Here is a 27,198-nt window from a genome sequence, read left to right as displayed (position 1 = left end):
ATAGAAGGTTTGGGGAGCAAATGTCGGGGTACTGCGCTCATGATAGGTGAGACCGGTGTTGCTACCAGAGATCTGGCCTGTTCCTTTATGTGGAGGCAGGGGGCAGTAAGGAGCACACAGATATCCCACCATTCTCACACCGAAAGGACCCTCATTGTACCACTGAATGGCTCATCCAGGGAAGAAGCAAAGGAGGAGAGTGTTAAACTGACAGGGGCAAGAAAGGGATGTCACTTGTTAATTAAACTCCAGTAATGTCCCCCCATACTGTACTGTAGTGTACTGTAATGCACTATGGCACCTCCCATATGTATAACTAGAAATATACAGGGAATCTATATGGCAATACCTCCCAACTGTCCCGCATTCGCTGCTGCTTTTTTTTTTTGACAAAGATCAACTTTGCCGTGAGTGTCGAAAACTTGAGCAAAACATAAAGGGGGTTATTGTGTGTGGTTTGTTTGGTAATTTCCTTTTTTTTTTTTTAACTTTCAAAAGTACATATCAGTTATTTGCTGACCTTGTTCAGGCCAATGAAGCACAATCTGCAATAGTTAAGGATCCCGGCACATTCCAGGCACTTAAAGTTTAACTCATTTGAGGCAGCCCTGACACTGCTGTGAGGTGTAACTAATAATAATAACTATATATAACTAATAATTGCAACTGCCCCCACCTCCACCCCCTCACCCTACTAGCAAGAGTAGTAATACAATGAATGAGCAAGGGGGAGGTTCATTGCAGATTCATTATCATACTGCTCTTGCTGAAGAGGGTGGAGGAGGGGGCAGTTGCAATTATTAGTTATATCTTTATTATTATTACTTCACAGCAGTATCCGGGCTGCCTCAAATGAGTTTAAGTGTCTGGCAGTGCTCATTGCAAGATTGTTATATGACTTATAGCTAGCTATACTAAAGGACAGCTGGGTGCTTTATGAACCAAGGGAAAGGGGCGTGTTTTTGTAAAATAGGCGTCAGTAACGTAACTAGAGGGGGCGGGCCCTAGTGTGTGATGCGTAGCATGGCCCCGCTGCCCTCCTCCGTACGCAATTTTCAGCCATTTTAATGGTGCGCGGGCTGCCGGGGGGCTCTGAGGGGGTGCGGGCCCTGGCCAACTCGCAGCCCTGCTCCCCCGGTAGTTCGGCCACTGATAGGCGTGCCTTTGGGGGTGTGGCCATTGTGTGGACTAAAACCTTTACACAGGTTTTTTTTTTCCCTCTTTCTCAGGGGCGCTTCGCCAATGAGGCGTGTTGAGGTTGTCGCCTCAGGCAGCAGCGCCCCACTAGGTACCTGGGGCAGTAAAAATGCTACTCCTGCTACTTTAAGAGGCGAATTTCTTCTAGCACAGAGAGCGCAGTTAATCTCTCTGCGCTAGCGTACTGGCCCTCTCGGCCTCCCTCGTGGACCCCCTCAGGCGCAAAAAGTTAAGTGCACGGGGAGGGCGGCGGAGGGGCCAGGATCGCCCCTGCTCTTTCTTGTTCTCAAATGGTGGGAGGTATGCATTGTATGTCTAATGCTACCATAACGACCAAGGAAAGGGGGTGTTTTGTTAAACGGGCGTGGCCTGTGGGCGTGGTCAAAAATGTCGCCGACTTTTTGCCCCTTTTTCTTGTTCTCAAATGTTGGGAGGTATACAGACCCCTCGCATCAACCCAAATGTACACCAGTGAGATACAGTCGTACATATCCCTATTATTCAGTTTATAAGCTGTTCAGTACTTCCCTCACACAGTGATTAGTGTGACTATGTTGGTATTTATATTACTATTTCACCAGTAACGCCTCACTATTCTCAGGAGTTCCCCTCCTCTACTTCACACTTCTCCACAAACAACTTTATGACTTCCGTTCCCTTTGCCCGTCCCGACGCGCACCGCCCCTTTTACGGACAGCCACGTGACGCCTTCCTCCCCGTCACATGACCACATAGTAGTACAATGTGCAGCAGCATCGGGCTGTCAGATCTTCCGGTACTGGGATGAGCGAGTCGGTGTTTCACGAGCGGCAGCGGCTGGAGCTGTGCGCTGTACATGCTCTCAATAACCTTCTACAGAAGCCGGAGTTCAGCCAGCAGAGGGCCGAGGAGATCTGCCGCGGGTGAGAGACAAATGCTGCTGCTGGGATGTGTGGGACATATGTAAATAAAGGACGATACTATTATTCTGGCAGGGGGGGTACAGTGGGGTTATGTGAATGTGAAGAGTGGGGATAATGTATACTGACAGCTAAGTGATTATAAGTAATGCAGAAGGGGGTTAACCCTAATTCAGAACAGGACTCTATGGGGCAGATTTACTAAGGATCGAATTTTGAAGTTAAAAAAAATAGAAATCATTCAAACGATTTTTAGCGATCGATCGAAGGATTTTTATTCTACCAAAAAAAAATTGGAAAAGTGCTCTGAAAGGTCCCCATAGGCTAACATTGTTCTTCGGTAGCTTTTTGCTTCGATTATCGAATAGTCAAACGATTTTTACTTCGAAACGTTCGAATCGAAGTCGAATGGTCGAATATAGCCTATTCGATGGTCGAAGTACCCAAAAACTCGAACTTTTTGAAATTCGAACCATCACTCGAGCTTAGTAAATCTGCCCCTAAATTTTATGTAGGTTGTTATGGAGTAAATGGGGAACAGCCAGGTGACAGCTTGGGGCCCCAGAGATCTTACAGTTTGTATCCCTGTAGTAGAGACATTCAGTTATTGTATTTGATCTGTATGTTTGATGTATACTCCTATATATTGTACATAGCTGTGGAATATGTTTGGAGATATATAAATATGGGTTAATAATAATAATCAAGGTGATGAGTTATAACTGCCAGTACCTGATGGGTTGCTTGGAATTTATCATCATAGACTAAGGGGCACAGTTACTTAGCTCGAGTGAAGGATTAGAAGGAAAAATACTTTGAATTTCGAAGTATTTTTTTGGCTACTTCGACCATCGAATTGGCTACTTCAACCTTCGACTTCGAATCGAACGATTCAAACTAAAAATCGTTCGACCATTCGATAGTCGAAGTACTGTCTCTTTAAAAAAAACTTTGACCGCCTACTTCGCCACCTAAAACCTACCGAGCACCAATGTTAGCCTACGGGGAAGGTCCCCATAGGCTTTCTAGGCAATTTGGGATCGAAGGAAAATCGTTCGATCGATGGATTAAAATCCTTCGATCGAACGTTTTTTCCTTTGATGGTTCGATCGAAGGAATTGCGCTAAATCCTTAGACTTCAATATTCGAAGTCGAAGGATTTAACTTCGAGGGTCGAATAGCGAGGGTTAATTAACCCTCGCTATTCGACCTATAGTAAATGTGCCCCTAGGTATTGCAGATAAGCCGCTTCTGTGTTAGAATTCCCATAGTGGAAAGCTGATATATACCCTGGAGTACATGGAGCAGTATTTAAAGGGGACATGTATCACTCGTGGCTCATACACTTATTGTAAGGGTCAGACTTGCAGCGCATGTAGTTTATATTCAGTTGGAGGGGTGCAGTTTGGAGAACAGATGATGGTTAGAGCTGTGAATGTGCCATCATCTGCAAGACTGGATCTGTTGAGAGTTAAATCCTGTATAGGGAGGGAGTATTGCTTGTCTTGCATTGAGAGCTCAGCCAAGAGGATGCCTTAAAAGCTCTTGTCTCTGCCTGACACAGTAATACTACTGTTACCCATTACACAGCTGCTGCTGCTTGATAAACAAACAACAGTAATGCATGGAAGTCAAGGGCCCCTAGAGTACGAAGCTCTCATAGTGGTGATTAATAATTAGTATGTGCTTAGCCTGAATAACACACTGCATGAGGTTGTTACCTCGCTCTATGTCCGTAATGTATAAAAAGTGACTCAGATATTAAATATGGCCTGCTCTGCAATTAATCGCTTAACAACCTATTTACACATTCTTTTCTCTGTGTCTCAGCCTCGCTCCAAACTCCATGATTAATCCTCACCGCAGTCTTCTGGGTACCGGCAATTACGATGTCAACGTCATTATGGCAGCTCTTCAGACTATGGACTATGCAGCGGTATGGTGGGACAAACGAAGGTAAGCGCAAAATATCAGCCCTGTGTGGTGTCCATTTTGGAACTGAGTGCATGAAAACTGAGAAAAGACTCGCAGCTGGTAATTATGTGGCCCTTGGGGGACCAAGTCACATGTTTAGTTTTGTTGCTTTCCTTATACATTACTATACAGGTATGGGACCTGTTATCCAGAATGCTCGGGACATGGGGTTTTCTAGATAATGGATCTTTCCATAATTTGAATCTTCATGCCTTAAGTCTACTAAAAAATCATGTAAATGTTAAATAAACCCAACAGGCTGGTTTAGCTTCCTATAAGTATTAATTATATTTTATATTTATATTTTTTTTATAGTTTGGATCAAGTACAAGATACTGTTTTATTATTAGAGAGAAAAAGGAAATCATTTTTGAAAATTTGGATTATGTGGATAAAATGGAGTCTATGGGAGATGGCCTTTCTCTAATTCGGAGCTTTCTGGAGAATGGGTTTCCGGATAACAGATCCCATACCTGTATTCGGGAGTTGCAGTTTTACAGTACAGGTTCCTGTAGCGGGACAATAGGAAGTTATGAGCAGGTTGGGCAGAAAGCTCCAGGGCCCGTGGGTTGAACCTACTAGAACATCTTATAAGTGTATATTAGGGTGAGTGGTGGAGCCAGACTCTGGGTAGAATCCTCCTCCCTCTTTGTTTTTTTTTTTACACTTCTCACCCTGTCTTCTGCATTGTATGCAGAGTGTAGACATTTGATGTTTCTCACATTGCCAAAAAGTATGGCACATGAGGGTGTTCTTCCTATCTCTGAAATTAATAATGTGAAATGAGCCATAAGAAAGTTCCAGAGACAAAATGCAGAGAAATCACAAAATGTAACAAGGAAAAGCTGAATGACTGGGAGGTGCCAAATTGTTGGTCACCCCCTCTAGTCACTTACTTCAGACCAAGAGCCAGCGCTCCGCTTTTTCTAAAAATGTACTGGCCCAGGTACCACTATGTTTGTGTATGCTCAGTACAAAAAACAACTAAACATTTCTGTGCAGAACCTATGCCCCCTAGGGTGGCACAGAGCATACTGGGGCATTGCAAGAGTATGGTGGCACGGCACTGAGAAGAAGTCCCCCCTGAGCTGGGGTCTTAAGAGCTACAATCTTTGATGGACGCCTAATAACTTTCCTTCCCAGTGATTCTAACTTTCCTTGCCATATACTAGACATGATAAACAGAGTCTACAGAATACTGTTGCTATTGTTAGAAATGCATTTCAGGGTTACGTGGCCACCATATGTTTCCTAAATCCCCAATGGTTTGCTGCCTGTAAGCTCACTCAGCCAGTCCCTATGACTATTGTGCTACACATTAAGCTGTAAAAAAACAAATTTACACTCGCACACCCTGGCCGTCCAAGAACAAGCGAATTCCAGGTGCTCGATGGTAGAGGAATTGGGCAACCTCAAAAGCAGCATAGACACAGAAAACACCGGCACAGCATGGGTATTACTAGCAGGTATAACCTTGCTCGTTTATTGCGGATGCAACGTTTCGGGGCGTAACCCCTAAATGTTGCATCCGCAATAAACGAGCAAGGTTATACCTGCTAGTAATACCCATGCTGTGCCGGTGTTTTCTGTGTCTACACATTAAGCTGGCCATAGACGCAAAGATCCGATCGTACGAATCATCGTACGATCAGACTTTCCCATCTCCCGACCTGCCACTGACCATTCAGATCAAATAAAGTACAAAACAACAGATCAGCCGATGTTCTGCCCCTGACAGCAATCGTCCGACAAAAGCTGGTGACAGTCTCCCTCTTAAAATCGTACGATCGGCAATACACGCAGAGATATTATCGGCACCCAACAGAAATCTTTTAACCTGTCCGATCGACCAAACTCCGCCGTACGAAAAATGTCGGGACTCTCCATACACGGTCCAAAAATCGTACGAATCATCGATTCGTACGAACAGATCTTTGCGTCTATGGCCAGCTTAAGCGTCAGCAATAGGTGTGTGTATTGAGATACAGCTGATGCATCTAAAAAGTCTAGTCGTTATATTATACAATATTTTCTAGAATGTTAAAGAATGTCTCATTCTTAATCTTTTCAGTTTCCTTATCCCCTGGATAAGGGTTGTCCTTTCCTGGCCCCAACCAATATTTGGTGATGGAATTCAGGGCAAGGAGCTCTCTATAAACAAACCCCACTCTTCAGTAAGCCGTGCCATTGGTAGGCTTTGGCATAAGAGACCCAGGCTAGAAGTGCAAAAAAAGTGCTTATTTCTGTCCAGGGTCTGGCTGCGTTACACACCTTGTGGGAGATTAAAAGATTTTCAGTTTCCTTATCCCCTGGATAAGGGTTGTCCTTTCCTGGCCCCAACCAATATTTGGTGATGGAATTCAGGGCAAGGAGCTCTCTATAAACAAACCCCACTCTTCACTAAGCCGTGCCATTGGTAGGCTTTGGCATAAGAGACCCAGGCTAGAAGTGCAAAAAAAGTGCTTATTTCTGTCCAGGGTCTGGCTGCGTTACACACCTTGTGGGAGATTAAAAACATGGTTTGAATGCTGAATGTCACATTAGCACACGCATCACAGTTCTGTCCATACTGTCTGCTGACATGCTTGAATGACGCCCTAGTTAGTAAGTACAGGGCCCTGATGTGGTTTAAATGACAGACAAGGAGAGCAGATCTGCAGTGGATTGCTTCCATTTTTGCATTTTGCACCAATAAAAGTCGCAAAGAGCAAAACAATTCGCACCAATAAGACTAAAAATCCACATCTCGCAATGTAATATTGTTCCTTAAACTGTTATTGCATTGCGAATTTTAATTGCGCATTGCGAATTTTTATTGCGCACTCATAAGAAGTGCTTGAAGGTGTCGTAATCTTTTGGAGCAAATATAACGACTTTTTCAGTAAGAAGTTTTATTACATTGACTGCGCATTGGCGCAAACTATAAAATTTGCAAACGGTCTTTCACTGTCGGAAGTGGTTGCTAAACAGTTTCCAGGCTCGCAAAAGCTATATTAAATTCGCACAAAGCAAAATTTGTTCGCAAAGGCATAACTTTTCGCATTGCGAATAGTTTTCCCGTTAGCGATTTTTATTACATTCCCCTGATGGAGTGTTATCTACACTGTGAGTTCAATGTGTTACTTTAGTACTTGCATTTTTTCCTATACATTTGCTTCTTCTGCTTCTACAGTCAGACACTTATTTTAACATCCCTGGGAAATAAATAGCACAGCTGCAGCTTAGTGCATGGCAGTTATGTTTCCCAGATTTCAAGAAGCCAAGGCAGGCGGGAGCCAGGGAGTCTGCTAACCAAGACTGCTGGAGTGGCTGGAAACTTTCTTTTTCTCTCTACCCATTGTGTGCAAAGTCATTTTGTTAACCCTTTTATTTAACTTAAACTCAAGTCGAAACTTTACAGAAGGATATTGTGTAACAGCTCTGTCTCAGTAACTAGATCATCTTTTTTTGTTTTGTTTTGTATAAGCTCTTTATTCAGATTTAGCTCGGGTATGAAATCTCAAATAGATCAATAACTGGAACACAAATGTAACAGATCCTCAGTGTGGATATTTGTATTGGCGATGGATAGATAGATGAAGCAGGCCTTTCATTGTATAGTTATACTAACAATATAGCCTTTTACATAAAGACATTGGGACACTTGCCTTTAAAGGAACAATTACCCCAAAACAGTTAAATGTGTTTTAAAGTAATAAAAATATCATGTACTGTTGCCCTGCACTGGTAAAACTGATTTTATGAAATGTTTTGTTCTGGATAAGAGCACAGCTTGCCCCTTTTCAACCGAAGGCAGATGGAGGTCGCGACAACTCTCAACATCCCACTGTCCTTGTAGTTAAAGGACAAGAAAAATGGTGTTTATATTATAGAGCTTCCTGTAGTTAGCCCCTTACTAATAAGGCCCTGCAATTGGGCATCACTTTTTATTTTGTCTGGTTTTTTTAATCTTTTTGTTCAGCAGTTCTCTAGTTTGAAATTTCAGCTGGTATCTGTTGCTAGGGTCCAAATTACCCTATGCAATCAGTCAGTGGTTTAAATGAGACTGGAACAGGAATAGGAGAGGGGCTGAATAGAAAAATAAGTAATAAAAAGTAGCAATAGCAATAAAATTGTAGCCTCACAGAGCCATCGTTTTTGGCTGCTGGGGTCAGTCACCCCCTTTTGAAAGCTGGGGAGAGTCAGAAGAAAAAGACAAATAATTAAAAAAACTTTAAGAAATAAACAATGAAGACCAATTGAAAATTTGCTTAGACTTGGCCATTCTGTAACATTCTTAAAGTTAACTTAAAGGAGAAGGAAACCCTTTTGGCGCAAAACCCCTCCCCCAGTAGGCCCTCCTCCCCCGGCCTACCTCTCCCCCAGGCAAATGCCCCTAAGTTGCAACTTACCCCTCGGCGCAGGTCCTCTAACGTGGAGTTTGCAGGCACCATCTTCTCCTGTGCAATCTTCTTCCTGGATTCCCCGGCGTTTGGCGGCGCAGAAGAGCATTTGCTGGTTGGAATCTACTGCACATGCGCCGAAAGTCACAAAGTTGCTGATAAAAGAAATCTGAAAACGTTGTGACTTTCAGCGCATGCACAATAGAGCTGAACCGGCAAATGCTCCTACTGTGCATGCCCGGGGGGGAGGTAGGCCGGGAGGGAGGGGGGCCTACGGGGGGAGGGGTTTTGTGCCGAAAGGGTTTCCTTCTCCTTTAAAGGTGAACCACCCCTTTAACTCCTCTGTCATGCTTACTGGGCAACCAGGTTGTTGAAATGGAGTTGGTGGCCATGATATCCGCTGATCAGGAGGAGGACGTAAAGTAGTCAGACATTGTGTTACTCAGTCATTTATTAAAATATTGTTTTCCATATCATCGGTTGGGCCACTGCTGTCCTCTGACATTGCACATGTGTTAATAATGACCACATTCACACTTGGTGACGGCTGTTGTCAATAATGAAGTGCAAATGTAAACATGGGGTTATAAACGTCCTTGAACTCGCGCCTTTTTCTTTTTTATTTGCTAGATCTCTGGAGAGTCTGGTTCCGAGTGAAATCTTTGGCTTCATCCTCAATATTCCATCTCCTGTGTCTCTGGGATTCCTCTCTCTGCCCATCACACGCAAACACTGGATTGCCGTGCGACAGATTGACGGTGTTTACTACAATTTGGACTCCAAGCTGAAAGCACCCATCAAACTTGGTGGCACGAAGGAGTTAAAGTAAGGCCTTACTAAACCAATAATACTTGCAAAAGTTAGGAAGTCTGCTAATCCTTTAACAGGGTTGTTCGCCTTTACACTAACTTTTAGTATGATATAGAGCGTGATATTCATTTTTTATTATTTGTGGTTTTTGAGTTATTTAGCTTTTTATTCAGCAGCTCTGCAGTTTCAGCAATCTGGTTGCAAGTGTGCTATTACCCTAGCAACCATGCATTGATGTGAATAAGAGACCGGACTATGAATAGGAGAGTAATCTCCACAAAAACGATTAGGACCGCTTCAACTCACCACCACTTAGCTGCTCCCCTGTGGTGCCGCGTGCTCAGTCCGCAGTGTCCCCACTGCCAACAGTAAATACACAAACAGGAGGACGGCACTCCTGTAAAAAACAGGTTTTTATTGCTGGGTACTGTAAAAATACATAGGCCTTACGCGTTTCGGGAACACCTTCACTTAATCATAGGCTTCAAAAGTTAGGAAGTCTGCTAATCCTTTAACAGGGTTGTTCGCCATTACACTAACTTTTAGTATGATATAGAGAGTGATATTCATTTTTTATTATTTGTGGTTTTTGAGTTATTAATCTTTTTATTCAGCAGCTCTGCAGTTTCAGCAGACTGGTTGCAAGTGTGCTATTACCCTAGCAACCATGCATTGATGTTAATAAGAGACCGGACTATGAATAGGAGAGGGTCTGAATAAAAAGAATAGTAATAAAAAGTAGCAATAACAATACATTTGAAGCCTTACAGAGCATTTGTTTTTTAGATGGGGTCAGTGACCCCCATTTGAACGCTGGGAAGAGTCTGAAGAAGAATGCAAATAACTCAAAAACTATACATAATAAAAAATTAAGTCCAGTTGAAAGTCACTTAGAATTAGCCATTCTATAGCATACTAAAAGTTAACTTAAAGGTGAACCAATCCTTTAAAGGAGAAATAAAGACTGTGTATTTTGAATGAATGACTTGAGATGTGCCAGCCCTTCACATAAAAGCATCCCGTGCAGAACATTCATATCACAACACTGAGACAGGAGCAAGCCCACTAACAATGCCCAGAGGGAAACAGATGACAGAACACGGGGCATTTGTACATCGGAAATCCCAGGGAACCTTGTGCAGTGAGATAAGTTTATGGGGACAAAAACTGAGCACTTGATTGTTTTAATATCTGCTGTACCAGAGAGAGCAGCAATAATAATTGACATTATACGTGGCTTGTCTAGTGATGCAGGGCTACATTAGCAGGTCGGTGCACACACGCAGTGTCGGACTGGCCCGGCGGGACACCATGAAAAAAACCTGGTGGGCCCCGACCCTTAATGGGCCCCCGCCGGCCAGTCTCCTTTCCCGATCAGCAAAAAAGAAAGTTTTTTTAAGGCGCAGCACCATCTGCGCATGCGCGCTGCACATATTTACACAGGCGCATGCGTGCTCAGTGCATCATAGTAGGGGGTCGGAGGGGGCCCTGGACATTAGTCCCAGTGGGCCCCAGGCCCCCCAATCTGACCCTGCACACACGTGTATCTTGATTGGCACAATGCAGCACAATCCCAGTCCATGCCTGTTCTTTGATGCAGTCCTTCATCCACCTGATGACATAGCAGCCGTTATGATCTAATAGTTTGACTCTCAAGGTGGACATATCAGTGACAGATACTATAATGTATGGCCACCATTAGTGCCATTGTTGTGCATTGAGTTGCTCGTTAAAAGGGTTGTTCACCTTTCAATTAACTGTTAGTATGATGTAGAGAGTTATATTCTGAGACAATTGGTTTTAACGTTTAATTATTTGTGTTTTTTGAGTTATTTAGCTTTTTATTCAGCAGCTCTGCAGTTTCAGCAATCTGGTTGCAAGTGTGCTATTACCCTAGCAACCATGCATTGATGTGAATAAGAGACCGGACTATGAATAGGAGAGTAATCTCCACAAAAACGATTAGGACCGCTTCAACTCACCACCACTTAGCTGCTCCCCTGTGGTGCCGCGTGCTCAGTCCGCAGTGTCCCCACTGCCAACAGTAAATACACAAACAGGAGGACGGCACTCCTGTAAAAAACAGGTTTTTATTGCTGGGTACTGTAAAAATACATAGGCCTTACGCGTTTCGGGAACACCTTCACTTAATCATAGGCTTCAAAAGTTAGGAAGTCTGCTAATCCTTTAACAGGGTTGTTCGCCATTACACTAACTTTTAGTATGATATAGAGAGTGATATTCATTTTTTATTATTTGTGGTTTTTGAGTTATTAATCTTTTTATTCAGCAGCTCTGCAGTTTCAGCAGACTGGTTGCAAGTGTGCTATTACCCTAGCAACCATGCATTGATGTTAATAAGAGACCGGACTATGAATAGGAGAGGGTCTGAATAAAAAGAATAGTAATAAAAAGTAGCAATAACAATACATTTGAAGCCTTACAGAGCATTTGTTTTTTAGATGGGGTCAGTGACCCCCATTTGAACGCTGGGAAGAGTCTGAAGAAGAATGCAAATAACTCAAAAACTATACATAATAAAAAATTAAGTCCAGTTGAAAGTCACTTAGAATTAGCCATTCTATAGCATACTAAAAGTTAACTTAAAGGTGAACCAATCCTTTAAAGGAGAAATAAAGACTGTGTATTTTGAATGAATGACTTGAGATGTGCCAGCCCTTCACATAAAAGCATCCCGTGCAGAACATTCATATCACAACACTGAGACAGGAGCAAGCCCACTAACAATGCCCAGAGGGAAACAGATGACAGAACACGGGGCATTTGTACATCGGAAATCCCAGGGAACCTTGTGCAGTGAGATAAGTTTATGGGGACAAAAACTGAGCACTTGATTGTTTTAATATCTGCTGTACCAGAGAGAGCAGCAATAATAATTGACATTATACGTGGCTTGTCTAGTGATGCAGGGCTACATTAGCAGGTCGGTGCACACACGCAGTGTCGGACTGGCCCGGCGGGACACCATGAAAAAACCTGGTGGGCCCCGACCCTTAATGGGCCCCCGCCGGCCAGTCTCCTTTCCCGATCAGCAAAAAAGAAAGTTTTTTTAAGGCGCAGCACCATCTGCGCATGCGCGCTGCACATATTTACACAGGCGCATGCGTGCTCAGTGCATCATAGTAGGGGGTCGGAGGGGGCCCTGGACATTAGTCCCAGTGGGCCCCAGGCCCCCCAATCTGACCCTGCACACACGTGTATCTTGATTGGCACAATGCAGCACAATCCCAGTCCATGCCTGTTCTTTGATGCAGTCCTTCATCCACCTGATGACATAGCAGCCGTTATGATCTAATAGTTTGACTCTCAAGGTGGACATATCAGTGACAGATACTATAATGTATGGCCACCATTAGTGCCATTGTTGTGCATTGAGTTGCTCGTTAAAAGGGTTGTTCACCTTTCAATTAACTGTTAGTATGATGTAGAGAGTTATATTCTGAGACAATTGGTTTTAACGTTTAATTATTTGTGTTTTTTGAGTTATTTTGCTTTTTATTCAGCAGATCTCCAGTTTGCAATTGCAGCAATTTGGTTGCTAGGGTCCAAATTATCCTAGAAACGGTGCATTGATTTGAATAAGAGACTGGAATATGAATAGGAGAATTGGTCATCATTGCAGCTATCCTGTCGATTGGATCAAGAACCACATTAAAGGGGTGGTTCATTTTCAAATGAACTTGTATGTTATAGAATGGCTAATTCTAAGAAACCTTTAAATTGGTCTTCATTATTTATTTTTGATACTTGAATTATTTTTTGACTCTTTCAAATGGGGGTCACTGACCCCATCTACAAAACAAATGCTCTGTAAGGCTACACATTTATTGTTATTGCTACTTTTTATTACTCATCGGTCCATTCCTGGCCCTCTCCTATTCTTATCCATGTCTCTTATACAAATGAATGCATGGTCACTAGGGTATTTTGGACCCTAGCAACCATATTGCTGAAATTGCAAACTGGGAAACTGCTGAATATAAAGCTAAATCAGTTGCAAATTGGCTCAGAATGTCATTTTCTGCATAATACTAAAAGTTAATTTAAAGGAAAATAACCCCTTTAGCGAACAGATGCAAACCTCAAACCGACAAATAAAACTCGCTTAATATCGATCTGCTATATATAAGATCTCTATACATAATCAAACACACGCAGCAGCTATTTAGAAATAATGGTGAATGGCATCTTTCCCCCCTCCCTCGTGCTGAATAGATAAAGAGATTGGCAGTGCTCCATTTAAACTATTGAGGGCATCTAGTTACGGTATTTTATGACTCCAATTAACGTACGAGTGTTCTTGGAATAGTGTAGGAGTGGCAATACTATTGTGCATTGCCTGAATCATCCTGAAGAACAGGAATGTCAAACTCAAAGCAGTCTTCTCCAATAAACTATTATATATATATATATATATATATATATATATATATATATATATATATATATATATATATATATATATATATATATATATATATATATATATATATATATATATATAAATAAAAGGCATGAATAATATGGAACATGTATTTTCATTAACATGAAACAGAACATAATGAGGTCACTAGTAATTAACATCACTTAGTGATCTCATCTGTGTCATCCCATGGCCTGTATCGTTACACAGCTATGGGACCGGTTATTCAGCATTCTCGGGCCCTGGGGTTTTCTGGATAACTGTTCTTTCCATAATTTGGATCTTCATACCTTAAGTCTTTACTAGAAAATCATGTAAATATTAAATAAACCCCATAGGCTGGTTTTGCTTCCAATAAGGATTAATTATATCTTAGTTGGGATCAAGTATAAGCTACTGTTTTATTATTACAGAGAAAAAGGATATCATTTTTAAAACTTTGGATAAAATGGAGTCTATGGGAGACTCTGGATAACGGGTTTCCAGGTTAACGGATCCCATACCTGTATCTGAATCAGTAGATTAAGGTGGGTCCTGACCAATTGTTTTGGCATTGGACCAGTGACCAAACCTGTCGGTTTAATGAAATCACCAGCTGACCCAAAACATGAGAAGGCCTGCAGGCTAATTAATCTTATAATGGGATCCATTATCTGGAAACCTGTTATCTGAAAAGATCCGAATTATGGGAAAGACTCCATTTTAATCAAAAAATTTTAAAAATGATTTCCTTTTCTGTGTAATAATAAAACAGTAGCTTGTACTTGATCCCAACTAAGATATAATTAATCCTTGTTAAAGGAAAAACAATCCTAATGGGTTCATTTAGAGGGCTATTTACCGAATTTATCTCATTATTTTAATAAAAAAAAAACCACGACTGAACTCCCAAACCCGATTTGACCTTATTTATTATTTAAAAAGCTCAAATTAATTTCTTTTGGGGGAAAAAAGTATGAAAAATTATATTGTATGATTTTTTCAGGCTTTTTTCTCAAATCGTTTGATTTTTTCAGATTTTTGCAGAAAGATCCTTTATATGGAAAACCTCAGGCCCCAGACAATCTAGATAACAGGTCCCATACCTGTAGTGCAATTTGCTGATCCACGTGTGGTCAAATTGTACAGATATCTGAGGGCCAATTGGTTGCACATAAGGTTGCCACCTTTCACACCAATTTTTACCGGCCTGGCCAGAGGCTGAGGCGGCTCATGTTGTCACAAGGGGTGGGTGATGTCAAAAGGGGCGTGGCTATGCCACAGCAGGCATCTACAAGCGGAGATTGGGAAAGAGTAAGATCTAGGCTGGTTGAGGGTTTAGGTGGATGGGCCAATGGCTACATTAAAGGGCATTACAGACTTTCTGGCAACTACATTGCCGGTAAATTTGTAATGCCGGCTCCTGGTGGATGTTTTAACGGCCAGGCCGGTAAAATACCGCCCGGGTGGCAACCCTAGTTGCACACAGGTCTTGACTGGGAGTCAAAAGCCATGCAATTCCAAGAAAAGCGAGGCCCAATCAGTTCCCCACCAGCCCACTAAATAGTGACTTTCTATGGCATGTTATGGCAGCCCCTCTGATATTTGCCAGAACCCACAAATTGTCAGTCTGGTAGTAATGTGTGGGCCGGCCCGATACCCGCAGGTCGGAAGGATTCGGGCCGACATCGCTCCCCCATTTGCGGGTCGTGGTCTGGGTTGAGCTCTTCTGCTTGCTCTCCCCGCGACCTTACACTACCTGCTTGTCCCACCCCTTTTGTGACGTCATTGGTGGGACGGTGCTGGTCTATAAGAGGAAGGGGGAAGTCAGGCGCAGATTGAGGGCGGACGGGTGCAGGTTGTGGAAAACTCGACCCACACATCACTAGAGTCCAGGCCTGGTTGCACATAGGAAAGTTGGCTGATGTATACATGGCTAGCATTTTCAAGATGTAATTAAAAATGAACTTGTTTGGATCACCTCTGTGTCAATATCTCTGCTGTGTGTGCCTGTAAAATACTCAGTCTTTGTCCATTTTTGCAGGGAGTTCCTGCATGGCTGCATGTCGAGAGGCTCCTGTGAGATCCTGTTGGTGGTTGGGAGGGATGTGGAGGACGCACGGCTGTGGATAAGAACAGAGGAACAGGCAGCCACATAAACACTGAGCCACAGAGCTTCCCACGTTTACAATGGAGTTAGCCGTCTGCCTCCTCTCTCAGCTGTGCTGATTCGCTCTCCCAAAGACTTTAATAATCACCCTGTAACCCAAAGACTCTTCCCATTGTATTTATTTATATAAGGTTTGCTCTCCTGCCGAGTCAGGCTTGATTTACCACAGCTATTATTATGGCGGATTATAAAAAGTTGTATAAATGTCACCTTACTGTATGCGACATGACTCTTTTACACTAATATGCACATCTGCTGATGCCTTAAATGTTATTTTCTCTCTACCTGGTGCTGAAAATTAATATATTTCCAGAGGCACACCGAAAATGTTTTATTTCTAATTCGAATAAATTTTTTTTTATAAAAATTAAGATTTTGTAGCTTTGCATTCATCCAGCTCATGAATCCCATCATGCAGTAAATACATTTTGCACTGGCCCTGTTCTCGACTATTAGACCAAAAGTCTTTGTCTGTCCTTTGTAAACACAGAGAAAAAATTATTTGTTTGTTTTTTTGCTGCTGTTTAAATTATAATAAGCAACGGGCACTATATTCTGCAGTGTTGTACTATAGGAAATTGTATACCTGAAACAAACCTGATGTACAGGTATGGGACCTGTTATCCAGAATGCTTTGGGGTTTTCTGGATAAAGGATCTTTATGTACTTTGGATCTTCATACTTTAAGTCTGCTATAAAATCATGTAAACATTAAATGAACCCAATAGGCTGGTTCTGCTTCCAATAAGGATTAATTATATCTTAGTTGGGATCAGATGGAGTGTATGGGAGACAGCCTTTCTGTAATTCGGAGCTTTCCAGATAACAGATCCCATACCTGTATACAGATTATAAACAGATACAGGAGGTAAAGACAGCTTTGCTCATTAGACCTTGCAGTCTAAGGGCAGTGACACTCGCTAAGACTCGGGAAGATTTAATCGCTGGCGGGATGGCGGAGAACTTCGTTTTTAGAAATTGCCCGTAGTTGCCTCACAAGGAAACTTAGGCGAGTTCGGAAAACGAAGTGCTCCAAGTGCCATCTCGCCAGCGATTTACATTTTAGCAGGCGGAAAAGCTTTTCGGGGAGATTAGTCGCCAGAAGAAGAGGCTATTTGTCGATGGGTGACTGAATCTCCCCGAATCTTATCGTGTCTCACCACCCTAAAGTAGTGCAAAAATGTATAGAATATAGGAAACCACAAGTGCTGCAGCATCAAGAGGAAACAACCTTTTACAGTCTACTCCCGTAAAGGAGCAGTATAGCTCTCCAGTTTGCAGTTTCAGCAATCGGGTTGGTCGGGTCCAAATTACCCTAGCAACCGTGCATTGAATTGTCTGAAAATATATAGGGGAGGGGCTGAATAGAAAGATGAGTAATACAAATTGTAAATTTGTAGCCTATCAGAGCATTTGTTTTTAGATGTGGTCAGTGACCCCCACTGAAAGCTGGAAAGAGAAGAAGGAAAATAATTCATAAACTATAAAAAAGTATTGTCAACTGAAACGTTGCTTAGAATTGGCCATTCTATAAATTAACTGAAAGGTGAACCACCCCTTTCAAAGAGGTGCTTTAGAGGAGAAAATTAACCTATGATATAGCACATCACTTTGATCAACCCTCATATTATAGGCACTTAGTTTTCTACAGTGACAAACCAGTTCAATGGGATGCTTCATTTATATTCATGGTGAATGAAGAACCCATTGTTCTGTGGACAACGCCAGCTTAAAGGGCATGTAAAGGCAAAAATCCCATTTTTACTTTCTTTAATGAAAAAGAAACCTATCTCCATTATACTTTAATTAAAAAATGTGTACTGTATTTATAAGAAACCTGACTGTATGCAGTGAAATTCTCCCTTACATTTACATAATTGTCAGATGGTCGCTAACTGCTGAGCTGGAAACAATCATACTTATGAACAGCAGGGGGAGCCCCCGCCTTACTTCCCAGCCATGCAGAACTCAAGCAGCTTTGTTTATGATGATCCCTAAGCAGCCCAGACCACACTGAGCATGTGCACAGTCTTAGTCTTGCAAAGATGTTTAACAAAGTTACAAGATGGTGACCCCCCTGTAGCCAACTTTGAAAGCATAAATTATTTGTTTGATTAGGCTTGTGGTGCAGTAAGTTCATGTTTATATTTATTGTACAAAATACAGCAGTTCTAGCCTTATTCTATTTTAGACTTTACCTCCCCTTTAAGAAGGAGAGAAATCCTATTTCTACAATAGTTTTGTCATAATATGGAACGGATCCATGAAATGAATAATAGAGGTTAAAAAACATCTTACAGGTGAACTTTAATCGCTGTTGTCTTAAATTATTATTTTTCACATATAGGCTTTATTTGATATTTATAGCATTTGACATAATAAATGGTGTATTAGTAAGTCTCCTTAACGTAACATGTCTGAAGCAACTCTATCATGCTGTCTGTCTGCAGTGTATTACACATTTGATTTGATTTGATTTGATTTTATTGTCTGTACAGGTATGGGATCCGTTATCTGGAGACTTGTTATCCAGAAAGCTCCAAATTAAGGAAAGGCCGTCTCCCATAGACTGTATTTTATCCAAGTAAACCAAATTTTAAAAAAAATGATTTCCCTTTTTCTCTGTAATAATAAAACAGTATCTTGTACTTGATCCCAACTAAGAAATAATTAATCCTTATTGGAAGCAGAACCAGCCTATTGGGTTTATTTAATGTTTACATTACATTACAGAAGGATAGAGAAGCTGCATGAATGTGCTAGGATTAAGGCATTTTAAGTGACTAACAAGCAGGAAAAGAAGTAGCGACTGGGCTGAAATCTGTGTGAATATTTATGAGATGTAAACAATATGGGCTTGTTAATTGTTAGTGAGTGTAAAAGGAGATATTTACTCAGACATAAGGGAAGGGACATATTTTCTAAAAAGGCTCCAGAGGGCAGGTGGTGAGGGCAGCAGCTTTAGGGTGGCGTCCCTTAGGTCTCCTATAAGGCAATGGCACACTGGGTGTTTTGCTGCCTGTGGAAACTCATTCCTATCACTAAACCGCATGCAATAATCTTTTGTATCCAAACTGGGCAATGGGCTATAGAAAGCTGCCTTTACACATCGTTAGTAAACTAAGAGTAACCGACTAAGGACTTTTTATTTATCTGCTCAAGGAATCAACAGTTTTTTTTAAGTGTAACCATTGGTTACTCCTTCCTTGGATTCACATTAACAATGAGAGGGAGTGTCTGTACAATATTTCTTGGTAAAGGAATTTAAAATGTTCTTGTCATTTCTCATAAAATACCAATAAGACTGACATATTGGAAACCACCAGTTAGAGCAGGTTAAATCAGCTCATAGAACGAATGTGTTGTTGATAGAATTGCCACCAGTGATATTCGACAGGCCTAGCTGGTAAGTCACAAGCCAGTGCTGGGGTCAATATTACAAATTTACCAGCAATGAAATTGCCCACAATCCACCCATTCGACGCCCCCAGTCATCCCAAGTCCAACCCCCACAATGTCACAAACCCCCACCACTGAAAAGTGGCACCCCTAGTAGTTGACAGTATGAATAGAACACATCATTTAAATCAAATAATAAGAATAAATATTAAATAAGCAGCTAACATAACAAAGACTTCAGGCTCATTTATGATAGGGCAGCACAAAGCACATAATTGCACCAATCTAAGCACAGTTTAGTGCTTGCACTTGTGTCTACTTTTGCCTTTCACCAATATTCCAGCTGTACCTGCTCTGCAGAAATAATGGCATTTATTGGTATCCTATTAGCCCATGTGTAGAAATTGCAGCTCGATTGAGAAGGTGCCCAGGACAAATTCTTCCTCACTGCCGCCCACTGCGCCTTGCTCATATCTGCACACGTCTCTAATGCCGCAAAGACAAACTCAATATAACATCTATCACATTACAAATACATTTTTATTATCAATCTTTTTCTTTTTTTTTTTTTTCAAAAGTGTGGATTGGGTTTAAAAATATAACAAGAAGGTTCTTTTGATTTGTACTGTACAATAAAGCTGTTGGTTCCCAAGGGGGTGAGCTTCTGCCCAAAGCTGGTCTCTGCTTAGTTAGTAGCAATCAGGTGACTCTGTTCTTCCTTAGTCTTCAGTTTGTGCTTATGTTGCACTTATTTCCTTCAGCTCTGTGAATAACAATCAGAAGAGTGTTTATTTAATATTACATAATAATATGAGAGTGCCCCTTAACTCCAACCTGTGTTTGTCCAAGAACTGAATGGGAACAAACCCTTTCTATCACACAGAACTGAGCAGTAGGGCATTTTTCAGTAACACTAAATTCAGTTTGCTCCAATTATTTGGCCCTAGGATTTTCTGCATAGAAGGGGGATCTAATAATGATCAGCCAGTAACAGGACAGCACGGTTAGAGGAGATATCAGTCAAAACAAAGCGGATCTATCTGTGTATGGCCACCTTTACAGACAGATTATAACTAGAAGTTCTGGGCCTATCAGTGTCGGACTGGCCAACTGGGAGACCACGAAAACTCCCGGTTGGCACAGGTGTCAGTGGCCCCTCATGCTGCTAAACTTTTGGCCTATTTCATGGCCATTCCCTATTTCTATGAGAACAAAGAGGCTAAATAGATGGAATAATTGATTATAGTATGTAAAGAAAACAGACTAGGAGAATAGAGGTTGATTGAGGAGATGAAGAATAATAGTACTGAGAGTGGGCCCCTGGTCTAAGGTTTTATGATGGGCCCCTGGTCTAAGGTTTTCGGGTGGGCCCCTGGTGTCCCAGTCCGACACTGGGGCCTATTACATCACAGTATTTTATAATGGTCAGGTGGAATCTCAAACCCCCAAATCCTTTGTCCCTCAGTAGCATAGACAGGGGCCTTCTTCTAATAATAGTCAGGTGGATCATTCCAAACAATCCCAAGAAGAGATGCCCCCCTTAAAATTTAGAACTTTAAAAAGGAACAGTAACGTCAAAAAATAAAAGTGTTTTAAAGTAATGAAAATATAATACAGTGTTGCCCTGCACTGGTAAAACTGCTGTGTTTGCTTCAGAAACTCTACTATTGTTTATATAAATAAGCTGCTGTGTAGCAATGGGGGCAGCCATTCAAAGGAGAAAAGGCTCAGGTTACACAGCAGATAAGCTCTGTAGAACATAATGATGTTATCTGTTATCCACTATTTAACCTGTGCCATATAGCAGTTTTTCAATATCCGCCATTGCTACACAGCAGCTTGTTCTTGAACCATAGTAGTGTTTCTAAAGCAAACAGATATTTTCATTACTTTAAAACACTTAAATTGTTTGATGTTACTGCTCCTTTAAGACAATTAAAGACACACCAATTAATTTAGCAGCTAAATTCACCTTACACAATGCTAATCCCAGTGCAGATGACCAACAGTTTTCATTAAGCTTCCGCCAATCAAGAAGCTCTGACAACTGACAATATGTCAGATTTCAAAATTAAATATAAAAAAAATCTGTTGAGAAAAATCTCTTTTGAGAAACAGAGAAAAGTTAACTCAAAGATGAGCAACCCCCTTAAACCAATATATGCCAAAGTGAGATTAGGCAACAATAATATTGTAAAAGACAATAGGGTGGTTATGAGTAATCATCAACAACTGACATAATATTTTTAGAGGCAGAGACATTTCTTTTGCCTGGCCATGGTATATGTGCCTACACTCCAGAATCAGTAAGCAGGACAACAAGTATACATGGGTCTTTGAATGAGTAGGAGAACGAGGCAACCAGTGGTGTCCAGGCTGTGGTACCAACAGGAGGAAATAGTAGATACCGTTTTCAGGCCATGAGCTTATGAATGTATCGATGTTTTTGTCCCTAATTTGACTTTTTTTTTTCAAGGCGCAGAATAGCCATCATTCCTTATTAAAGGGCATGTAAAGGCAAAAAAATAAAATCCTATTTTTACTTTCTTTAATGAAAAAGAAACCTATCTCCAATATACTTTCATTAAAAAATATGTACCGTTTTTATAAGAAACCTGACTGTATGCAGTGAAATTCTCCCTTCATTTACTGCTGTGGATAGGAATTGTCAGATGGTCCCTAACTGCTGAGCAGGGAAACAATCATACTTATGAACAGCAGGGGGAGCCCCTGACTTACTTTCCAGCCATGCAGAACTCGAGCAGCTTTGTTTATGATGATCCCTAAGCAGCCCCGACCACACTGAGCATGTGCACAGTCTTAGTCTTGCAAAGATGTTTAACAAAGTTACAAGATGGTGACCCCGTGTAGCCAACTTTGAAAGCATAAATTATTTTTTTGATTAGGTTTGTGGTGCAGTAAGTTCATGTTTATGTTTAGTAAACAAAATACAGCATTTCTAGCCTTATTCTATTTAAGACTTTCCTTGTCCTTTAAATGTGGAGAAATGTGTGTTAAATCTGTTACCAGAACCCCTTGGAAATTTGCCCTGATCTAGGACTTCAACACCTTCAAGACATTTACATCAAGGACAATCTAATGTCTCTCAAAAAGTTGAAAAAAAATAAAATTCAAAATAATACAGGTATGGAGTCTGTTATCCAGAATCCTGTTATCCAGAAAGCCCCAAATTACGGAAAAGCCATCTTCCATAGACTCTATTCTAATCAAATAATTAAATTTTTTAAAAAATATTTCCCTTATCCTCTGTAATAATAAAATAGTACCTTGTACTTGATCCAAACTAAGATGTAATGAATCCTTATTGGATACAAAACAATTCTATTGGGTTTAACTAATGTTAAAATGACTTTAAGTGGACAAAGTATAGAGATCCAATTACGTTAAGACCCCTTATCCATAAAACCCAAGGTCCCAAGCATTTGGCCATAGGTCTGAATGATCGGATTAATCCGAAATCGCCCTGCCTTCAGTGGACATATCAGGTTAAGAGCGGCTCATTTGTTGGCCTTGCCAAACAAGCAGATCTAATCATGTATGGTCACTTTTAGTGATATTCTGAAAGCCACAGGCTGGACCTTCCTGATGAACAGATATTGAACCACTGACCTTGGTGCTTTACAAGAGGCAAAGTGGTCCCTAGGCTACAAATGAATTACCTATTGGGAGATGACAGGTATAACCTCCACAACCTGTAGGGCAGCATTTTTGTTGTCCCTCACATTTGCTGTCAGCTCTGCAGTCAGCAGTTGTTACACACACGGTCTCGTTTGAAGGTTTGGGACAACTTCCTGGTTTCTCTAAAAGAAATAGAAAAAAACATGCTTGGATAATAGGTGGTGGCAGAACCAGTTGCTGTGCAGTAGATTCATCTGAAGAATTTGCAGAACATCATGAAAAGGTAAAATGATTATCTGAGAAGCCAATATTCTACATTTTAAGAAGCCACACACTGCAGAGCTGTTCCTACCATCTGGCTCTTGACATTGGAGACCATCACAACCTGTTTTGCAGCATTTGAGATTATTGCCACAGTCCATATCAGTTTTGCATTCTTTACCACATATTCCAAGAGACAGATTTGTGTCGGGACAAACGCCAGGTTTATCTGGAAGAAAACAAAGGTAAATTACAGAATGGAGAAGAGGCTGGACAGAAAGTGACCTCATTGAAGCTGGGGATAGCATTACCTTTTTCACCGATTTCTTTCATGGTTTTATTTGTATTCATATAAGGTATGGGACCTGTTATCCAGAATGCTCTGGATCTGGGATATTCCTGAAAATGGATCTTTCTGTAATTTGGATCTTCATACCTTAAGTCTACTAGAAAATCATGTAAACATTAAATAAACCCAATAGGCTGGCTTTGCTTCCAATAAGGATTAATTATATCTTAGTTGGGATCAAGTTTTATTATTACAGAGATAAAGGAAATGATTTTTAAAAATTTGGATAAAATGTCTGTGGGAGATGGCCTTTCTTTTTTATGTGATTTTTCTGGATAACGATTTCCGGATAATGGATCCCATACCTGTATATAAATGATTTTAGACTTAAGGTATGGAGATCCAAATAATGTAAAGATCCCTTATCTGGAAAACCACAGGTCCATTTTGCTCAGATTGTAAAAGTACAGCTTTTTTAATCAGAGAGAGAAAGAGAGAGAGAAACAGAGAGAGAGAGAGAGAGAGAGAGAGAGAGAGAGAGAGAGAGAGAGAGAGAGAGAGAGAGAGAGAGAGAGAGAGAGAGAGAGAGAGAGAGAGAGAGAGAGAGAGAGAGAGAGAGAGAGAGAGAGAGAGAGAGAGAGAGAGAGAGAGAGAGAGAAGCTTTATATGTATACAGGTATGGGACCTGTTATCTATTATACTTGGGACTTGGGGTTATCCGGAAAAGGGTTCTTTCCATAATCTGGATCTTCGTACCTTACAACTACCAAAGATTTAATTTAAACATTAATTAAACCCAATAGGATTGTTTTGCCTCCAATAAGGATTCATTATATATGGATTACATACAAGGTACTGTTTCATTCCTACCGGGAAAAAGGAAATAATTTTTGAAAAACTGAATTATTTGATAAAATGAAATCTAAGGGAGATGGTCATGCCATAATTCTGAGCTTTCTCGATAACGGGTTTTTGGATAACAGATCCTATACCTACACTTTTTTTTGTTCCTCAACAGCTGGTTCTAACTGGATGGCTTGCAATCATGACCATCTCCTCGGGTTTCTCCTTTCTGTTGAGGTCGCATAGACTATTGAGGACATGGATATTGTTTCTCTGTTCACTTCCCACCTCCCCCGTCCCAATGCTTCATTTGCTCATACTATAACAAAGAGATGCGCATGGGTAATTCAACCCCTAATTTCACAAACATATCCGAGTGGCTTTGCTTTGAAACTGCCCCATTGTCAGTCAACATTGAGAAAACACATAATGGGATGAGAATAGAAAAGACTTTCATCAGAAGTAACGATTCAGAGATTATGTGCCCACTAGGCCCTCTGCACTCCTGGGCCCCCCAGAAACTGCCATTTTGTTACACCCTAGTTGGGTGAAATTCTAAAAGTGGGGCAGGCTGATCATCTGCTTGATCTCTATGCACAGTGTGTAACATGTAGGCACAAACATGGGGGACCATGATAATGGTTTTTCACCGTTTTCAATAATCACGGAGTGTTGCGGTTTTCATTGGATACATGTAAGGTTTGCCCTGGCAAGGGGCATGGGTGTCCGCATTAAAATATCCAGGGAGGGGCAAGTAAGCTAATATCACATAGGGCACTCACTGAAGATGAACCTATTCATGACAATGCAGAAAATAACCTAATTAAGGCTTGTCTTGGGGTGGGAAGTATAAAAAATGTTTTGTGTTGTTGAGAATTAAATTTACAATTTCTTGGAACTAGCTGGAGAAGTCAAGGTGTGGCAACTGCCCCCTCTTGCCCCCTTCTGCGGACACCCATAGCAGGGGTTACAGCTTGCACCCGGGCCTGCAAGAAGCTTGGTCCTCGTTTGAAGCACACTTGAACCAAATTCCCTGGAGCCTTAAGCAAACTACCTGTGAAATGTCTACATGATAAAAAAGGTACATGGAATAAAAAGAGGAATTTGATTGTGTTTCATGTTCTTCCCTTGTCCGTTTTTATTTTAAATTATTAATAGCCTCAAAGGAAAAATATAGTGTTCTCCACCTTCTGATAGAAGTTGGACATATCTTATTGTTTTTTGGTATTAAGGCACACAATTCTATTTGTATCCGTGTAACCCCCCTCCCATGTGTCCAACACCCTCAGCTTCTCTTAATGTATATTCCAACTTTAGTATATTGAAACAGTTCAAGAGCGTGTGGTACGCAGATGCCTCTTACCTCTTTGGGTGACTGTTGTGTTTGTTGATTCCTGGGTACATGCCAGCTTCACCAGAAGGGCTGCAAAAAGGCAGGCTGCAATCTTCATTCTGTTCTTAGCCAGAGTTCCTTGCCTGCACTCACTCACAATGTATTTAAACCTCAGTCTTGGCATGGGTGGGGCAGGCTGGGTGGGATCAACACAACAGGACCTCCCCAGTCACCTGTTAGGTGAAATGCAGCCCGAGGCAGAAGAAAAGCCAGTGTTTTCCAGCTTTCGGCATTTCATTGTGATTGTTGCTCATTGCTGGGAATTGTAAACACAGAAACTGTACAAATGGTGCAATCAGGAGCTCAAGAAGTTCGATTACCTGAGTTTTGACATGTAGGTGTTTTGACATGTAGGTACAGTATGTATGTGTCATACTATGAAACACTCCACTTCAACCTGTACCAAAGGCAGTAGGTGTCTGTAGGCATCGGCACAGATTCCTTTACATTAGCAGGATAAAGGCAGTGGGACTTATGTAAAATACAGGTTTTTCCAGATAATAGAATTTTTTGTCATTGGATCTTCATACCTTAATTCTACTGAAAAATCGTGTAAACATTAATAAACCCAATAGGCTGGTTTTGGTTCCATCAAGGATTAATTATATCTTAGTTTGGATCAAGTACAAGGAACTGTTTTATTACAAAAAAAATTGTTATTTGGATAAAATGGAGACTATGGGAGACGCCTTCCCGTAAATGCTGAGCTTTCTGGATAATAGGTTTCCGGATAATGGATCCTATACAACTATACTTTTTTTGGTCCACAATAGCTGATTGGTTCTACCTGGATGGTTTGTAATCATGACCATCTCCTCGGATTTCTCCTTTCTGTTGTGGTCACAGACAGTTGAGGACATGGATTTTGTTTCTCTGTCCCATACAGGGCTGGAACTAGGGGTAGGCAGAAGAATCACCTGCCTAGGGCGCAACACTGTGGGGGTGCTGGACAGGTGCCTGTTTAAGATTCTTCTGCCTACCCCTAGTTCGGATTCACTCTCCTCTGCAGGTCTTGTCTACCCCCTCTGTCCCAAACTGCCCCTCTGCTTCCCCTTCTTGCACCTGGCTTGGCCCAGCCCTGGTCCCATACCTGTACCTCTCAGAACACCTTGCAGGACAAATATAGTGCCAGATTCATATGTAATAATGAAAAGGTTAATTTTACACATCCCATAACACATGCCAAAACACACACACACACATATATATATATATATATATATATATATATATATATATATATATATATATATATATATATATATATATATATATAAAGTAACATAGTACCACACTCAATGGGAATACTTGTGAAAAAAAAAACTTAAGATTTATTGAAAAACTTATTTTTTTCAATAAATCTTAATGTTTTATTCACAAGTATTCCCATTGAGTGTGGTACTATGTTACTTTATTTACCTTATTTACCAGCACCCGGCAAGTTTAGGGTGTGCTCCTCCATGTTTTTTCCTGAGGACGGCTCGCGTTTATGAGCTGAAACGTCCAATAAACACTAAGT

General features: G+C 41.1%; 2 protein-coding genes across 2 annotated transcripts; one reads left to right on the top strand and one right to left on the bottom strand.

The window, feature by feature from the left end:
* Positions 1–1,888: 1,888 nt before the first annotated feature.
* josd2.L (Josephin domain containing 2 L homeolog) lies at positions 1,889–16,222 on the top strand (the record flags this gene model as incomplete). Its single annotated transcript, NM_001095816.1, is given in 4 exon segments — positions 1,889–2,099; positions 3,927–4,052; positions 9,083–9,277; positions 15,730–16,222. Coding segments are annotated over 4 exon segments (555 nt in total). The 3' UTR covers positions 15,845–16,222.
* A 3,553-nt stretch (positions 16,223–19,775) lies between these two features.
* wfdc2.L (WAP four-disulfide core domain 2 L homeolog) lies at positions 19,776–25,804 on the bottom strand. The gene is made up of 4 exons (XM_018258997.2): positions 25,650–25,804; positions 23,246–23,383; positions 22,935–23,075; positions 19,776–20,017 (listed from the first exon to the last, which is right to left on the bottom strand). Exons 1-4 carry the CDS (start codon positions 25,801–25,803, stop codon positions 19,992–19,994), a joined length of 459 nt encoding a protein of 152 aa, XP_018114486.2. The 5' UTR covers position 25,804; the 3' UTR covers positions 19,776–19,991.
* Between the last annotated feature and the right edge of the window lie 1,394 nt (positions 25,805–27,198).

This window comes from Xenopus laevis, chromosome 4L (genome assembly GCF_017654675.1).
Source record: "Xenopus laevis strain J_2021 chromosome 4L, Xenopus_laevis_v10.1, whole genome shotgun sequence".
NCBI lineage: Eukaryota > Metazoa > Chordata > Amphibia > Anura > Pipidae > Xenopus > Xenopus laevis.
This window is presented reverse-complemented; position numbering and strand designations above follow the sequence as displayed.